The sequence below is a fragment of the Salvia miltiorrhiza genome, chromosome 1 (genome assembly GCF_028751815.1).
Source record: "Salvia miltiorrhiza cultivar Shanhuang (shh) chromosome 1, IMPLAD_Smil_shh, whole genome shotgun sequence".
Taxonomy (NCBI): Eukaryota; Viridiplantae; Streptophyta; class Magnoliopsida; order Lamiales; family Lamiaceae; genus Salvia; species Salvia miltiorrhiza.
In genome coordinates this window covers 25,416,228-25,433,261 of record NC_080387.1, presented here as the reverse complement: position 1 = coordinate 25,433,261, position 17,034 = coordinate 25,416,228, and the positions used below count along the sequence as shown (strand labels likewise).

At 37.6% G+C, this 17,034-nt stretch overlaps 2 protein-coding genes across 2 annotated transcripts; one reads left to right on the top strand and one right to left on the bottom strand.

Annotated features, from left to right (window-relative positions):
* Positions 1-3,033: 3,033 nt before the first annotated feature.
* On the bottom strand, positions 3,034-3,687 carry LOC131005100 (uncharacterized). Its single transcript, XM_057931913.1, has one exon. The coding sequence runs from the start codon at positions 3,685-3,687 to the stop codon at positions 3,034-3,036; it is 654 nt and encodes a 217-aa protein (XP_057787896.1).
* Positions 3,688-8,482: 4,795 nt separating this feature from the next.
* Positions 8,483-14,372, top strand: LOC131016671 (dihydropyrimidinase). The gene is made up of 13 exons (XM_057945383.1): positions 8,483-8,700; positions 8,920-9,087; positions 9,638-9,689; positions 10,698-10,967; positions 11,074-11,285; positions 11,936-12,056; positions 12,474-12,561; positions 12,651-12,729; positions 13,073-13,160; positions 13,245-13,285; positions 13,491-13,543; positions 13,711-13,867; positions 13,965-14,372. Exons 1-13 carry the CDS (start codon positions 8,608-8,610, stop codon positions 14,157-14,159), a joined length of 1,617 nt encoding a protein of 538 aa, XP_057801366.1. The 5' UTR covers positions 8,483-8,607; the 3' UTR covers positions 14,160-14,372.
* The last annotated feature ends 2,662 nt before the right edge of the window (positions 14,373-17,034 follow it).

Genomic DNA, 17,034 nt, shown 5'->3' with positions numbered 1-17,034 from the left:
AATATCTAAACTGTGTATATTGTTCAACTATGCACACATTTACACAATTGATTTTGATCAAATGTGTACAAATTGAATCAACTGTGTACGCATTATAGTCAAATGTGCTCAAAATAAATATTATAATAAAATTAAACAATATGATTAATTAGTAAATTAATTAACTAGATAAATTAACAAAGTTAAATATTAATTAAATTTTAATAAGAAATAATTAAGATAATTCATTAATAATATGTCAACTGTGTATATGGTCAAATGTGCACAACATTTATACGGTTGATTTTGATCAAACATGTACAAATAGAATCAATTATTGTGCACGTATTAATTTAATTAACTAGCTAAATTAAATAAATTAAATACTAGTATTGATTAGTGAATTTAATTATTATACAACTATTTAAGTATTATAGTCAACTGTGTATATTATTCAACTGTGCATATTATTTACACTGTTGATTGACTTTGTACATAGTTGACGTTTTACAACTGTGTCGTTGTGGATGCAACTGTGTTTATGTTTATTTTATATTTTTCACACTCAATGTGGTCTTAGACGTGAAAAAAATAAAATTTTATCATACAAAACAATAAATCATGATTTTGATATCAATATATTTTTAACTGTGTCATTTACATATACAACACAGTCAACATAAACACCCTGCGCAATTTAGCTCAACTGTGTAGCTAAGAACACCTTCATATCTCCCAACTGTGTCCTCAAAATCAAGCATTTATTTTATATTTTTCACACTCAACGTGGTCTTAGACGTGAAAAAACTAAATTTTATCATTACACAACAATAAATCTCGATTTTGATTCCAATATAGTCTTAACTGTGTCATTTACGCAGAGGCTACTGTGTACTAAAATTTTCTCACCAAAATCAGAAAATAAAACATATAATTGATACATTTGCTATGAATTTAACATACATACCTAAATACAATCAGAATGCCCAAACAATTTCGTCCGACCCAAGCTTTTCCAAATAAAAAATCGATAATTTTTTCTGAATTTTCGTGGGTTTTCGATAGAAAAACAAAGAGATGAAGAATGAACACACACCCAAATATTCATCTATTTCTTCACCAACCTACCTTAAAATTTGCATTTACTATCACATTAATTGATTTGTACGGTGAATCCTTAACATGCGAAATTCTCATGGCTGAGGAAGATAACTTCATTTATGAGGAATCAGCTCAATTCGAAGAGAGATAGAGAGAGAGTTGTTGGCTGAATTCGAAAGAGAGAGAGAGAGAGAGAGAGTCATTTCAATGCCTTTTGTTGGCTGAATTCGATTAAATGAGAGTTGTTGGCTGAATTCGAAAGAGAGAGAGAGTCATTTATGAGGAAGAAGGTGAATTCGAAGAGAGAGAGAGAGAGAGAGAGCCATTGTTGGCTGAATTCGAAAGAGAGAGAGAGAGTCATTCTTGAGTGAATTAAGCCAGAGAGAGAAAGTGTTGTTGGGTTCAAAAGTCAATTTTATTTTTCTTTTATTTTTATTACTAATTAGTAAGGGTGTGTTTGTCATTTCAATGCCTTTTGACCCCTAAAGTCATCTTTTATGTGTGGTGGTTATATAAGTCACAAACTATCTCATTTTGGCTAAGGAAGGGAATTCTCACTAAATTAATTCACACTCTGGATATCGTATCACTAAATTAACTTATCCAATAGTCATAATCTATATGATCAATATCTGGAATGTGCAAAATATAATAATTGCATTTACTGACTTAATCCATAATTAAAAAGGACGGGATACTACAGCTCACCACTTCAGTTCAGCCGGACGATGTCAGTGCCGCCCTGCGCATATCTGCCACGCCTCCTCACACCAGGTCCTATCGCCATTCATCCACGCACCACCTCTGTTTGTCGTTACTGCACACAGCGTCGCCGCCAGATCCAGACGCCGAGTAGCAGCGCCTCCACCACCACAGCTTACGTCAGTCCACTACCGTCCGCACCTACAACTGCCGCGTCGTCAGCGCCCCTATGCGATTTAGATTCACCGGCACACGAAAAAAATTTACACATTAACTCACGAATTGAACTCCATTTTTAACATCAGAAATATTCTCCATATTTACCGAAAATTTCACAAAATCGTCGAATTTCTTATCGGTGGATTAAATTTAGTATGCGCTATTTGTTTGTAGGTGAACTGAACCAGCGACGAGTACTACCTGGAAACTAAGAACTCTATATTTCCTATCTTCAGTCGCCGTGGAATTTTTCTGGTTTAGAGAATATGAATCGAGCTTCTTGTTTCATAGGGTTTAGAAATGTAATCATTGCAAATCTTAATTTTCCTTTTAATTGATGCTTCAGAATCGGCACTACCATATAAAAGATTTAGGGAGTCAAATTCATATGGGCGATTTTACCCTCACGTCACATATCAGTCTGCATAATTTATTTTATTAAATGCACTATACACTACATTTTATTTAAAATCCAGCCGTAGATCATGTACAATCTACTGTTATAAATTAGTCTTATATTATAGACTAAGGGAAGTCCATTGAATAGCACCACCCTATATATATATATATATATATATTGTGAATACTTACCTAGCGTTATACTGTGTGCTTTAGTAAGTTGTACTGCTTAGGAAAAAATTTAGAAATTTCCTAGAACCAAAGTGTTTTATTCTCATAACAACACATTGGCCCATACCTTATTAAAACCCTTTGGGAAAAAGAGTGTCTGGACTAAGACTACCTTGAAAAATCTAAAATCATAAAATAAACAAAAGTAAAAAGGGGTAGTAGTGGAAGTGAACTTGGCAGCGCTGCTATGTCCTCTGGGGCGCTACCTCGAGTGCTCTTTATGTGAGGAACTTTCCAAACTCGCGGTAGTCCTGGGGGAGTTCTGCTCTTCCCTCCCCTATAAAAGGTCTTTCTGGATCATATCCGAATTCTTCTTTGGGTATTAGACTTTCTTTGAGTGTTTCCTTTGTTCCTATTCTCTGCTTTTTTTGTCTCTATTACCATTCATTCCATCTGCCTAGGTTATTGGCTGACCGTTTGGGCATAACATTCCTTGGCGGCTAGCTGATTACCATATACCTCGCCTATTCCCCCCTCAATCGGAAATTTCATCTTCAGATAATACATTGACACCACTGCTCTGAATGCATCTAGGGTAGGCCGTCCCAAGATTACATTGTACGCAGGTTTTGTTTGGCTGATTACCAAGAATTCCACTATTCTTGTTTGCTTGGCCGCAGGGCTTCCCATCGTGAGCGGAAGCTCAATCTGTCCTGCCGGCATCACCATCTCTCCTGGGAACCCATAAAGGGGATCGGTGGTTTGTTTTAGTTGTGCATTTATATTCACGGCTTCCAGACAATCCTGGTATAGGATGTTGACAGAGCTCTCTGTGTCTACGAAAGTTCGATGGACTAAGCATAATGCCAATTCGACCGTGCATACCAGGGCGTTCGTGTGTGGGTGTATCAGTGGCCTTTCATCCTTAGGCCCGAAGGAGATCTCGGGATCGTTAGGCGTGTGGGTAATCACCATCACCTGCCCTGCTTTACCTCTTGCAGCTCTGATTACCGTTTTTCTAGCCCTGTTGGAGGTCCCGTCCACTTTCCCTTCGGTGATCATTCGGACTTCACGGTTGGGGAGTTTAGGTGGTGCAGGCAATAATATATGTTCCATGTGCTCTCTTGGCTCTGCAACTCCCTCGGCTCGGATGTACTGATATAGCCGGCCTTTGCGTATTAGCAATATTCAATCTTATTTTTCAGATGTGACCATTCTTCAGTAGTGTGCCCAAATCTGTTATGGAATTCACATAGCGAATTATTGGGCCCTGGTTGCGGAGGTCCTTCCTGGTATGACCTTGGGGGGTGAAACCAATCATTGTTTTTTATATCGTGGAAAATATCTTCTTGACTTCGGTTTAGCGGTGTGTACATTGTGTACATCGGTGCAGGTCGAACCCGGCTGGTGTCGCCGCCTTTATTGTCAACCCTCCTCAAGGGTGTTGGCTGCAGCACTTCTACTTTTCTTCCTTCGACCTCCCGTTCGGGTGGAGGGCACTGTTCCGTATTGATGTTAAAGGCAGCTGGGCCTCTAGGAGGCGGAGTCTTCCTTACAGCTCTGTTTGGATATCGAACTTCTTTTTGTCCTCATCTCTTTTCGTTCTCCTGTTTTTGCCCCTGTCACTCTCTGCCTTTCTGGCTGCTTTGGCCTCCTCCAACTGTTTGTAACCTGGTAGCCGTGATAGCAAATCATCGAAGTTCCTAGGCGGTATGATCTGTAGTGCGTCGAAGAAGGGGCCAAGTCTAAGCCCTCGGGTGAAATCATATCCCTTGATCGTTGACTCCATGTCAGGGACTTCTAACGAAGCCTGTTGAATCGTGCGGTGTATTCCCGTAGGGTTTCATGCGGTTCCTGTTGTATGTCCATTAGAGACATTGCTGTTTTCTCAGATCGCTTAGATCTAGCGAATTGGTGCATGAACAGGTCATGCAAATCGTTAAAGCTATGAATACACCCTGGTTTCAATGTACCAAACCGTTGTTGAGCCAATCCCGATAAAGTTGTCGAGAAGAGCCTGCATCGGATGCCCTCGCTATATTGGTATAACATCATGAGCCCTTCGAAGCGAGCCATATGAACCTCCGGGTCTTCTCTTCCGTTATAGTCTAGCATTATCAGCTTGTAATGGGCCGGTAACACATCTGCCAGAATCTCTTAGGAGAATGGACTCCTTGCCTTGCGTTGTTTAGACGCAATGCTAAGAGTTGTTCTTTTGACAGGTCGCTCACTTCTACCTCCTCCCTTTCGAGCGAATCTCATCCGCTTGAACGGGGCCTTATAAGTATCTTTATTTTTCTTCTTGTGCACTGATTCCTCGCCGTTCTTCTTCTTTTGCAGTGTTGTTTGTAAAGTCTAAACATATCGTTGCATCTCTTCCAATTATGCAGTCAGGTTTGTGTTGCCCTTTTCGTCATAACTTGAGCCCCTCGAGGCTTCCGTGGTGGATTCTCCTTCATCTTCTGTCAGCGACAGATCTTGTATGTCGCACCCTTCTTTCTCGATAAAGTTCTCCATCCTTGTTCTCCCCAGTAAGAGTGGATTTGGTCGTTTTTGTTCCCACGTCCATCTGTTGTGTTGCCGGATCTTTTCCCACACCTCCGATCTGCGGCTGCGGTGTAGTGAACAAGGAATTTGGTGTCCCGGTCAAGCTTAGCAGATGTCTCACGAGCATCGCTCCCAGTGTTTGTGACACAACTTCCTCGGAATTAGGGACTATGCTGCCTCAAGCTGGTGCAGCAATGGCGTTGTTGGTATTGGTATTAATAGGGCTGTGTCCATCGGCCTCACCACCAGTAGCCCCGGAGGCTAGATCCTATATCCGATTACGATTGGCATTTTCTCCGTCGAAAACCGTATTGAGATTGCGGTTAAGGTTGGTGTTATCGCTTTCCTTTGCCAAAATCTCTTCAGTCGTTGGGATCAAATATAATAATTTTCCGAGGAAAAATCGTCTAACGTCTAGCTCAGGTACAGGTTTCCCACAAACGGCGCCAGTTGTCGTGCCCAAAAATAACACCTATAAAAAAAAGCAATAAGAACACGAGATTTACGTAGAACTTCGTATTAAGCGTGAGGCTATGAGTCTAAAAAATGGCGAATGACTATATTTTTTACATTAGAGTTTTTTTCCCCTTTTTATAAGTAACAACAAAGAGATATATTAGGAATAAAACACTATCTAGGGCAATAAATCTTCATGTATATCTTTCTTCTTTTCATCTTGATCCTCTCGAGATTTCTTTCAATCTTAATACCTATCAACGATCTTTATTGGACTCTTCATAAAAATAGATTTTATCTCTGAAGAATTGGGCTTGTCTCGTTTGAAGGCTACAACGGTGTGGGCTTAAACTCAAACAGCTCTGAAAGATTGATAGGCCTGCAAGATATCTCCGTAGTTAGGCCTCTGCTTATCCTTCGCAGCGATGTCTCAAGCCAGGCAGGACTGTTTTGACAGTAGAACAGCTCTGCTAACCGTAGACCTCATGTCTACTGGCATGCTCTTCTCTGGCGTTACATGGATGTATATTTTTGTTCTCATCAACTACAAAATTGTCGCTTTATTTAAAATCAATTTAAAATTAATTTTAAATTAAAATTTTGATGTTTTAATATAGTATAGTTTAACATTTCCTCGATGCACGTAAACAAAATATATTAAACTTTCTTATATGCACAATAATATTTAGCCCATGTTTGGTTGGATATTTTTGGAGGTTGAAAAGGGATTCAATTAATTGAATCTATTACTTGTTGTTTGATTTGGGTAATGAGTTAACCATTACCCTTACTTGAGGGTAATCCAATTATCCAATTTGTTACCCCTCAAAATAGAGAAGAAACAAAAGAAAGAGAATCACTTCCTAATGATTCATTTCCATTGTTAAATCAAACTCTCAATAAAAATATCCCCTCTGTCCCAACTTTTAGTATCAAACTTTCCTTTTTGAGTTATCCCACATTTTAGTATGGGTTAATTGCATGAAAATACATGAACTATAGTCACTTTTTCATTCTGCACACAAACTCTGAAACTTACATTTTTAATCATGAACTTTGCATTTGCTCCAATTTTTCCATAAAATTAATTTACCCCCAATTTGATGATGATGTGGCGCCTATGTGGCAGCCAGAAGTGTGCCATTTAAACCGCCGTCCGATAAATTAAACGATGTCGTTTTGCTCCAAAAATGGCTGAAAAGACAAGGTGGAGGTTGTTGACAGGCGGCCATGGTGGCTGTTACTGCTGCTGTCGTCGGGCAAGAGTGAGGAGAAGAGGCGACTGGTGGTGTTTGAGGAGAGTCGACTGGTGTTGCTACTGTACAGTTCAGCGTGAGAAAAAGAGGCGACTGGTGGTGTTTGAGGGCTGGTGGTGTTTGAGGGGGAAAGATTTCTGATTTGGGGCTTTAGGTAGAGGAGAGTCAAGCAAGATGGAGGTGTCTAAGGGACGGCGGCGTCGACAATTTTCATCGGGTGGTTGTCGCTGAAATTGGGAGAGAGGGTTGTGAGATTTAGGGGGCTAGGGTTTTCAATTTCGGGGTTTTGTTGGGTAGAAGGTCGGAATAGAGAGGGAGAGAAGATGGTGTCGGGTTGAAGAGGTAGCGACGCCGGTGACCGGTGCTGCATGTGCAGCGGCGGTCCGCGACCGTGCGCGGCGATGGAGGAGAGTTAGGCAAGAGAGAGATGTCGAAAGGACGGTGGAGGGAGAAAAGAAAGAGTGAGAGAAGTAGATAGGGGGCGAGGGACGAAGGCGAGGCGCCGCGGCGTGGCTGCCGATGGCAACCCTCGCCGGAGATGGTGGCGGCGAAGCAAGGAGCAAAAGACCAGTAATAAAACGACGTCGTTTCCGTGCCACATCATTTTAATTAATGACGTGTTACATACACGTGTCATGTTTAATGACACGTCAGCTTTCCGGCTGCCAGACTTTAATTGTATGGAAAAATTGGAACAAATGCAAAGTTCATGATTAAAAATGTAAGTTTCGAAGTTCGTGTGTAGAATGAAAAAGTGACTATAGTTTGTGTATTTTCATGCAATTAACCATTTTAGTATCTATTTTTATTTTTAGTAAAATTAGGTGAGACCCTTACATCACTTTAATTATTTTAACACTCACATAAAAGGTGAGACCCGTATTCACGCACAACACACTTAATCACTTTATTAAAATTCGTGTCGTTCTCAAATAGATATTAAAAATCGGGACGGATGGAGTAATAGTTATTGTTACTATTCCACCCTTTTATTTGATTTCATTCCCTTTTCATTTCTCTACTTGAATCAAACGAACACTTTGCAATAGAATAATGGCTGAAATGTGAACTTTGCAAAGCATTTACTCCATTTAAGATTTAAAAATTAAGAAGGTAAGATTAAACAGTAGCATTTTATTTTTGGTTCCATTTTGTGCGCCTCATTGATTGTCGCTAGGGCTATAAACAAATCAAGCCACTAAAAAATTATTCAAAGTTCGGATTGAAAAAAGGTCGTTCAAATTCATTTAGAGAAATTCGATAAATAAACAAACCAAACTTGAACTTGGTAGTATTCGGCTCGCTAGCTCGTGAACACGTTCGTTAAGTATTTTAATTTGAAAAAGTATAAATTACTAGTAAGTACAACTTATATTTATCTACTAAAATTAATAATAATTCTATTAAATCACTAATTAACTCTATTTGTTAATAAAATAATTAATATATTTAAAAATATGAATGAAATAACTTATTTTTTAATGAAATAATAAATATTTTGAATATAAATATAAATTTAAAAAATTCGTATGAGCTCATGAGCCTCAAAATATTCAATAAACAAAGTTTGGAATTCAATTCGAAATTAAACAAATCAAACTTGAGCACACACTACTATTAGGTTCGGCTCGTTTCGATTACAATTCTAATTGTCGCTCATCTCATCTCCAATGCCGCTACTCTCAACAAGTCAAACTGGTTGCAGATTCCTCACTCCCATTGATTGACGCTCATCTCCATTGCCGAATTGGAAATCAAGCTTGGTAAACAACTAAAAATGGACTCTTCTCTTGCTCAAATAGCTCCTTCAGCCCATCTCCTCATCATCGTTTTCCTTTCACTCCTTTTGCCGTTATGTCAATCCAATCAGGTATATTGGATTTTGAATTTAGTTATCGATCATCTAAGTTACGTTTCAACGGAAAAGGGGTTTTTAAACATTGATATATCTGCATATTTTGCTTTGCTATCTTATTTTATCTTTAGTTCTCTTCTTTTTGTGATATCTCGATAAATCAATGTTTGTCATTTCCTCTTTCACCAGTTTTCTTCTTCTTCTTCTTTTTTTTCGTTTTATCGGATTATGTAGTTCTGTGATGCTGGGATTGCGTATGGTGAATCGGCGTGTGGAACTGCTACGGCGCCTACGTCGAAGATATTGATAAAGGGGGGAACTGTGGTGAATGCTCACCATAAAGAGGTTTCTGATGTATATATTGAGGATGGCATCATTGCTGCAGTACAGAAGAATATCGTGGTAATGACATCAATAAATCTCGATGTAATTTGAATATTGGAAATGGATTTCTAGTTTGTTTTACATGTGGAGTTCTTAGTTTAACTGAAGATAGAAGTGCTTTCATGAGAAAAATACCTAGAAAGAGAAGCTGGAACAGAGAAGTGATGATGCAGTCTTGCAGAACTATAAAATGCCATATCAAATTAGATGCACTTTTTGGTTTACTAGTGACATGGTTACTTCAGGGATGAAAAACTTGATTGAGAATAATAATAATAATAATAATAATAATAATAATAATAATAATAATAATAATAATAATAATAGTGCTGGAAGTTCCTATGCTGAGGAGTATTTTGCATACACATTTCTAGAGTGCTTGTTGTTTGTGGTGTGAGTTATAGCCGCTCTATACACTGTTCGTGGATTGTTTTTACACCAGCAATGCTAAGAGTTTGCTAAATACATTACATAAGAGGCTGAGATGATTTGATTGAAACTCAATATTTCCTGGTGTGTAGCTTAATGCTTATAAATACGTAAGATAAGCTTATGCCTGGATCTGCAGGTTGCAGATGATGTTAAGATTATTGATGCTACTGGAAAGTATGTCATGCCAGGTATATTTTCAACTAAAATCTGTGACTAATATCTCTAAAGCATTTCGATGATCTTCATAATATTTTTCAACTGTTTACAATTGATATATAAGGAGAAAGTTATATTCAGACATTAGAAATGAATTTAATTTCCCTTTGGCATTTAAAGGGAATGTCCTGCTGTGCAAATATATAGTAGTTTTTCTGCCTGATGAATTAAGGCTGGATAGATTGCTGTCCCTTAAGCTGGTGGTGAGAATAATATGAATCGGTCATACCTTATTAGGGGGTGCTTAGCTGAGGTTAATCATATTTAGCGATGGAATCAAGGGGGAATCATTGCCATTAGTGTTGCTTGGTATATTGGATAAGGTAGTGATTCCCCCATTTCCATTACAACACCCCATGATTAATTAATATGACTCTCATTGTGATTTCCCTCCCGGATCCACTATCACTGCTATCAAAGTACATAAAACAAAACACCCTCCTCCATGTGAGATGATGATTAGTGAGCTAGTTCATCGAATAATGCAGAACATATAGCTGTCTCTACTAGAATGATGTTCTTAAAAATTGGTACTCCCTACGTCCGTGAAACATCTTCCTTTGTTTCCTTTTTCGTCCGTCTCCAAAACATCTTCCTAATCTATTTTTGGAAATAATTCCACTAATTATTACCCTTACAATTTCCACATATTTACACACATTTCCACTAATGGACCCACCTCTTTTCATTTTAATTGGTCCATTAGTCACTATCATCACTTTTTCTAATTTGTGGGACCTCTTCTCCACTTATCAAGTACACAACTAACTTTTATTAAAACCCATGCCGCCTCCTCTTCGGAAGATGTTTCAAGGACGGAGGGAAAATCAACTTTGGATGCTTGGAATGCATAAGAGCTTTGACACTTGTGAGGCTAAGGTGGCAATCTCAGCTTGCCTAGTCGAAGATCGCAGAGTCTCCATAGTCTAATAACTTATGACTCATACATCCTTGTAATGTTTATCTTCTGATGGTGCCAGGAGGAATTGATCCGCACACACATTTGGCAATGGAGTTCATGGGCACTGAAACGATTGATGACTTTTTCAGTGGGCAGGCTGCTGCATTAGCCGGTGGAACCACAATGCACATTGATTTTGTTATACCTGTGAATGGGGGCTTATCAGCAGGATTTGAAGCTTATGTTAAAAAGGCAGAAAGGTCAGTCATGGATTATGGTTTTCACATGGCAATTACAAAATGGGATGACACTGTTTCTAGAGAAATGGAGGTAATGGTTAAGGAAAAAGGTGTGTCCCATTTTCCCTATCTTCCATTGTACTTTTGAATCATTAAAGACAAAGTTTTGTCTCACTCTGTTTCAAATAACTGACTAACTCGTTTGTCACTATACAGGAATTAATTCTTTTAAATTTTTCATGGCCTACAAGGGTTCTCTAATGATCAGTGATGAACTTTTGCTTGAGGGGTTCAAAAAATGCAAATCTCTTGGTGCCTTAGCCATGGTTCATGCAGAGAATGGAGATGCCGTGTTTGAAGGACAAAAAAGAATGATAGAACTTGGCATTACAGGGCCTGAGGGTCATGCCCTTTCAAGGCCACCAGCGGTAAATTCAATTTAGGTTTGGTTGTACTACCAGTCTACCATCAATTATTCGAATTTTTCGTTTTATTTAATTTTCAGAATTGTGACTTTGTGACATTAATCCGTTTTTTTTTTTTTTTTTTTGAGATATCTGTGACATTAATCTTTCAATAAAGCTCAAATGTCAACAATTTTTTTAACTCGATAATTGTGGAAAGGGCTGCTTTCTGCTAAGTTTGTAGAAAAGCTCGCTAAGTGTAAACTCTGAGACCAAGTTTATGTTTTCTTCCAAGCTATATTCGTCATTTTACTTTCCGAACGTCATTTTATCAGGGATTTCCTCAAAATAGCTTGCAGTATAACATGTTCGATCAATGACAATGAACATTTATCATTCGGTTTCCCATGCTAGCAGTTGTGAGAAGATTGATGATACTTTGAAAGTTAATACTACAACTCTTCTAGAATTCAGTAGTAAAATTATAGTGTTAGGTTGAGGCACTTATTATAGCATCAGGTTATGGCCAGATTTTTCTAAGATTTAATAGTTTACAATGCTAGATTGAATCACTTATTATAGTGTCAGGCTAATACCTAGTACCTGGGCATCAATAAACTTGTATGTTTTGTCGTCACTCCTCACCCAATTGATTTCGTTTTAACATTGTGCAGCTAGAAGGTGAGGCAACTAGTCGAGCTATTCGTTTGGCTGGTTTTGTGAACACTCCTCTGTATGTTGTCCATGTCATGAGCATTGATGCAATGGAAGAAATAGCTAAAGCTCGAAAATCAGGTTTGTTGAACTTAAATATAAATGCTGCTGCATTATTAATTACTTTCAAATCAACTACATCTCTTAATTCTGAAGAACCATAGTATTCTTGACTGATCTTTTTCCCATGTGATCCATCTTAGGTTACTCTTGTTTAATTATCAAAATCAGTATCAGTACTTCAGTCACTTTTCAAAGCCTTACTCGAAACCAACATATCCATTTTTCACCCATTTCGTTGGTCATCATGCTTAGATTGACTTCTCTGATCTTGCAATGTAGTATGCTCTCTTTCATTTCTTGCTAAACAGTTCACTTGTTTCCAGTTTCATCATCGTTCTGTTTTCATTTGTCACCCTTGTTCATTTGGTCATGCTCTCTATTGTCATCAGATCTACGAAAGAGAAACATATACATTATTGTGCTTCATATCTGCAGGTCAAAAGGTTATTGGGGAGCCAGTAGTTTCAGGACTAGAACTGGATGATTCTGTCCTTTGGGACTCTGATTTTCTGACAGCAGCAAAGCAAGAGTTTTCTTCCTTTCTAGAAATAATTAGATAATATTTTTCCATACCTTGTTATCGTGTGACATTTTGATTTTTTTTTGTTCCAGGTATGTCATGAGTCCACCTATTAGAGCACCTGGACATGGTAAAGCTCTTCAAGCAGCTCTCTCAACCGGGGTTCTACAGGTTTTTACTCTTATATGACTTCTGATCTTGTGACATACCCTTTAAAATTATCATTAGGTATACTCAGGCTAATTATCAGTTAGTAGCAAAGAACCAGAATATATAGTAGAACCAATTTATTTATATTAGAGATTTTGAATACTTTGATATTTGTGGGAGCTGTCCCTGCTGTTAACTGTTAAAATTAAAACATTCATTATTTATTATTCCTAGTAGGCAAGGTATACTTTACCTATATGAATGTTGGTGCTGTATCATCTATTCAAGATTCTGATCTTCACCTCACATGTGATAGTTGTCATTATGTCTTCTACTCGACCTAAGTATCTCAAACATATGGCAGCTTGTAGGAACAGACCACTGCACCTTTAACTCAACCCAGAAAGCCATGGGGATTGATGATTTTCGGAAAATACCAAATGGTGTCAATGGTATCACCATTTTCTAAAATACTTTCTGCATTCTAAAGTACGGATAATTTTCTCTTTCCTCTGATAAGCCCTTGTCCTCTACAGGTCTTGAGGAGAGAATGCATCTGGTTTGGGATACAATGGTGGTATGTTTGCCATTATTTCCTTTTCTCGTAGTTTAATTAGTTCTTATACAGAGTTCATACACTTAAAAGACTATTATTTGTGGTGGATTTCAAAACTGGCTTTTGTGGTCTGTCTCAGTGACACATAAGTAGAATTACAGAGTATTTATTGTTCGCATTGCAGCTCTAACAAATCATGTTTTCCTACACCATTATTTTCTTTCAGGAATCTGGACAACTATCTGTCACTGAATTTGTTAGGGTGACGAGCTCAGAGTGGTACGGTATATTTTTCTCCGGTGATCAATTCCAACAGTTACAATTTTTCTGACATCCATATGCAGCTCTGGACTTTAGATTCCACAGAAGAAATTTTCATTTTCTGTATTCATTGATCTCTGTAGATTGGCTCTCAACTTTAAGGTTTAAAATTTTCTTTGATTCAGCGCCAGAATTTTCAACATCTATCCAAGAAAAGGTGCAATACTAGTCGGGTCAGATGCAGATGTCATAGTCTTGAACCCGAATTCAAGCTTTGAGATCAGCGCAAAATCCCACCATTATCGAACAGATACAAATGTCTACGAGGGAAGAAGGGGGAAGGTAAAACCTTTCCGTAGTTCTCTCTCAACTGCATGCTGGCTTATAAGCCATGGAATACTTAAGTTGTTAAAAGCTATGTTTCATTAATTTCTTAAAGGGAAAAGTGGAAGTAACAATTGCTGGAGGAAGAATTGTTTGGGAGGAGGAGGAACTGAAGGCTGTCCCAGGCTGGGGCAAGTACATTAAAATGGCACCTTTCAACTATTTGTACGATGGATTGGAAAGAGCAGACGCGGAGTATTTATCTTCCCTACGAGCTCCAGTGATGCGGCACAGCGTGCACACAACTTGAGCTCCTGGTTCTACACTTGAAACTTGATTTTTATGTACAAAAGACTCACAGTAAGTATCCAGCAACACCTCCTCTCCCATAAGCTATGATGTAAGTAGGAATAAGGCTTTGGCAGCTGGGGATTTCAGTTATGTATTGTACAATGTACAGAAGATTCTCTCTCTCTCTCTCTCTCTCTCAAGAGCTCATTTATAATAGAGATAATTGCATACATAATCATGCCCCGTATACAAACTCTGATTTTAATGACTTAAAACGTTGCACCAAAACACCACCTTAACAATTTTTGCTATCACAATTCACAACATAGTCCCAATTTTCAACCAACTGAATTTCACGTGGCCTAAAATAATGCACATGCATATTTAGAGCATCTCCAGTATCATCGTAGCCACGCCACATCATCTTATTCCTCTCCTCCCATAACTCATCAAATTCATATTTTTGTTGACATTATTGTGAACCTATTTTCCACCCACTTTAATTCATTCAATATTTATTTATATTTAATTTAAATTCTACATATATTCTTTACCACCTAATATAAATTAAGGTAATATAAAATAAATTAATTATTTTATAAAAGGTAATATAACAAAATTAACACACTAATTAATACTCCCCCTGTCCCGCTTCAAATGATCTAAAAAAAATTGGGCACGAAGATAAAAAAAATGTGTGATAAAGGTGTAAAGTGGTGGTGAGACAACCCAAAAAATAGTGTTAAATGTTTAATTTTATTTCTAAATTTCGGTTGGATTATTTGAAATAGGACAACCTAAAATAAAAATTAGGTCATTTGAATTGAGACGGAGGGAGTAGAAGATAAGATAATAAAAAAAAAGTAAAAGAATAAAAATGAACGAAAATAATGGAAAAAAAACTAATAGAGTTAAAAAGCAACATAAATGAAAAGGAATGGAAAACTAGAAATAGAACAAATGTAAATAAATTACTAAAACAAAAAAATATATAAAAACAAAAATATAATAATAAAAAAAATTGTTCCACCCCAATAGGAGTGACTAGTGAGCAAAATCCGAAAAATTGAACTGATCCTAACTGAAATACTAATTCGGTTCGGTTAATTTGGTTTTCGGTTCGATTTTGATTTTGAATTTTGAAAGTTTTTATTTTTCGGTTCGGTTATGATTTTTAAGAAAAAATATTTGATTAACCAAAAATCGAACCGGAATAATAACTAATTTAATAATTTATATATAGTATATAAAATTAAAATGATTCTTATTACTATTCAATAAAATAGTCAATAATAATTGTTAATTTATACTCTTAATCTCGGTCAATTAAAAAAATTAAAGTAAATTTTCAATAATTACTTTTAATTTATACTATTAGTCTTTGGTTAAGATGTTTTGAAATTCTGAATTATTATTTTTTACGGATTTCGAATCTTGTATATTAAATTTTAGAAAATATATTGTGTATTTTATTTCGGTTATTTGGTTTTAACCGAAATATTTTGGTTCGGTTTTGTTCGATTTTAGGCATGTTCGGCTTGAATTTGGATATTAATAATATAATACGATTTTAATTTGATTTTTGCTATTCGGTTCAGTTCGGTGACCTAATAACCGAATGCCCACCCATACACCCCCAATGTCAGAGGAGGTAAAAACACATCTCCTGTCTCCTCTCACCTCAAACTACCCCCCTCCCCCCACCATTTGACACCTCTAATAGTTGATCTTGGGGATACATCTTCAATACATCCCCCGTTAAAGATGCTCTTAGACGATGGATTCCACTACGGTTACGTGTCTGTCTGGCACGCGCATTGCACACGCAATTTGAATAATTAGATTGACAGAAGAGATGCGCGCACACACCTTAAAAGTAAGAGATACACTACATTCAGATGCATGACACATCCATTTTAATTATAACTAAAAAAATAATTAAAGATTAATAAATTTTGATAGAGGATTAATGAAACCTAGAGCTGTCAAACGGGCCTGGGCCGGGCCACCCTGGCCCGGGCCCACTGGGCTTTCGACTTATATTAGGTCGGGACGAGCTGACCCGAAATCTGACTGGACTGCAAAATTTCAGGTCCAACACAGCCCATCTCATGCCTGATACTTTTTTTTATGAAAATACGAAGTATATAAATAAAGAAAAAGAGAAATACAAAGTACTTGGGCATACCCAAGGGAAGTACGAGCCACCAAAACACAATTCTCAAGTGAGAAAGTGGTGGCGGGGGGGGGGGGTCTTTTTTATGAAAAAAGAACACTTGGTACATACTTAGCACATTCTATAAGTGAATGGTGCTATGGTCAGAGTGTTACAAAAAACTCCTAAAATTACAAGTAAAGTATAAGTCCGTCGGGATGTGGTAGGCCGCAACCTGCCGAGAAATATGCCTTTGTGCGCGCGTAGGGCTGGTGAAAGCATTCGGGGCGCCTGTTGAGAAACTGCCAAGGAAACAGCCGAAGGCAGTCCAAAAAAAAAAAAAATTCGCACGATGCCGCTACTGCCGTGTGGCCGCCGGTGCGCCCGTGGAGAGCTTCCTTACCTTTAGTACCTGCCGAGGGCCGCTAGTACTTTTCCAGATTTTATAGATATTTACTTGATGATTTAGCAGTGATTTTCTTATGGTTTTTAAAGTATTTTCTTGGCATTTAGATCTTGTTTTCAAGAGTGTAAGTTTGTTGATTTAAACAATTAAGAGCCATACGAACTCAAGAAGTGCCCCGTTGCGGTAGCATCGGACCCTCAATACACCCACCCAACTGTTTTATTATTATGATGAACAAAGAAAACAGTCCCAAGTACCAAAGTACGAAGGGGATACATCAAAACAGTCCCAAGGTTAATGGTGTGAGCTATTTCCAAGTCATAGAGACACCAT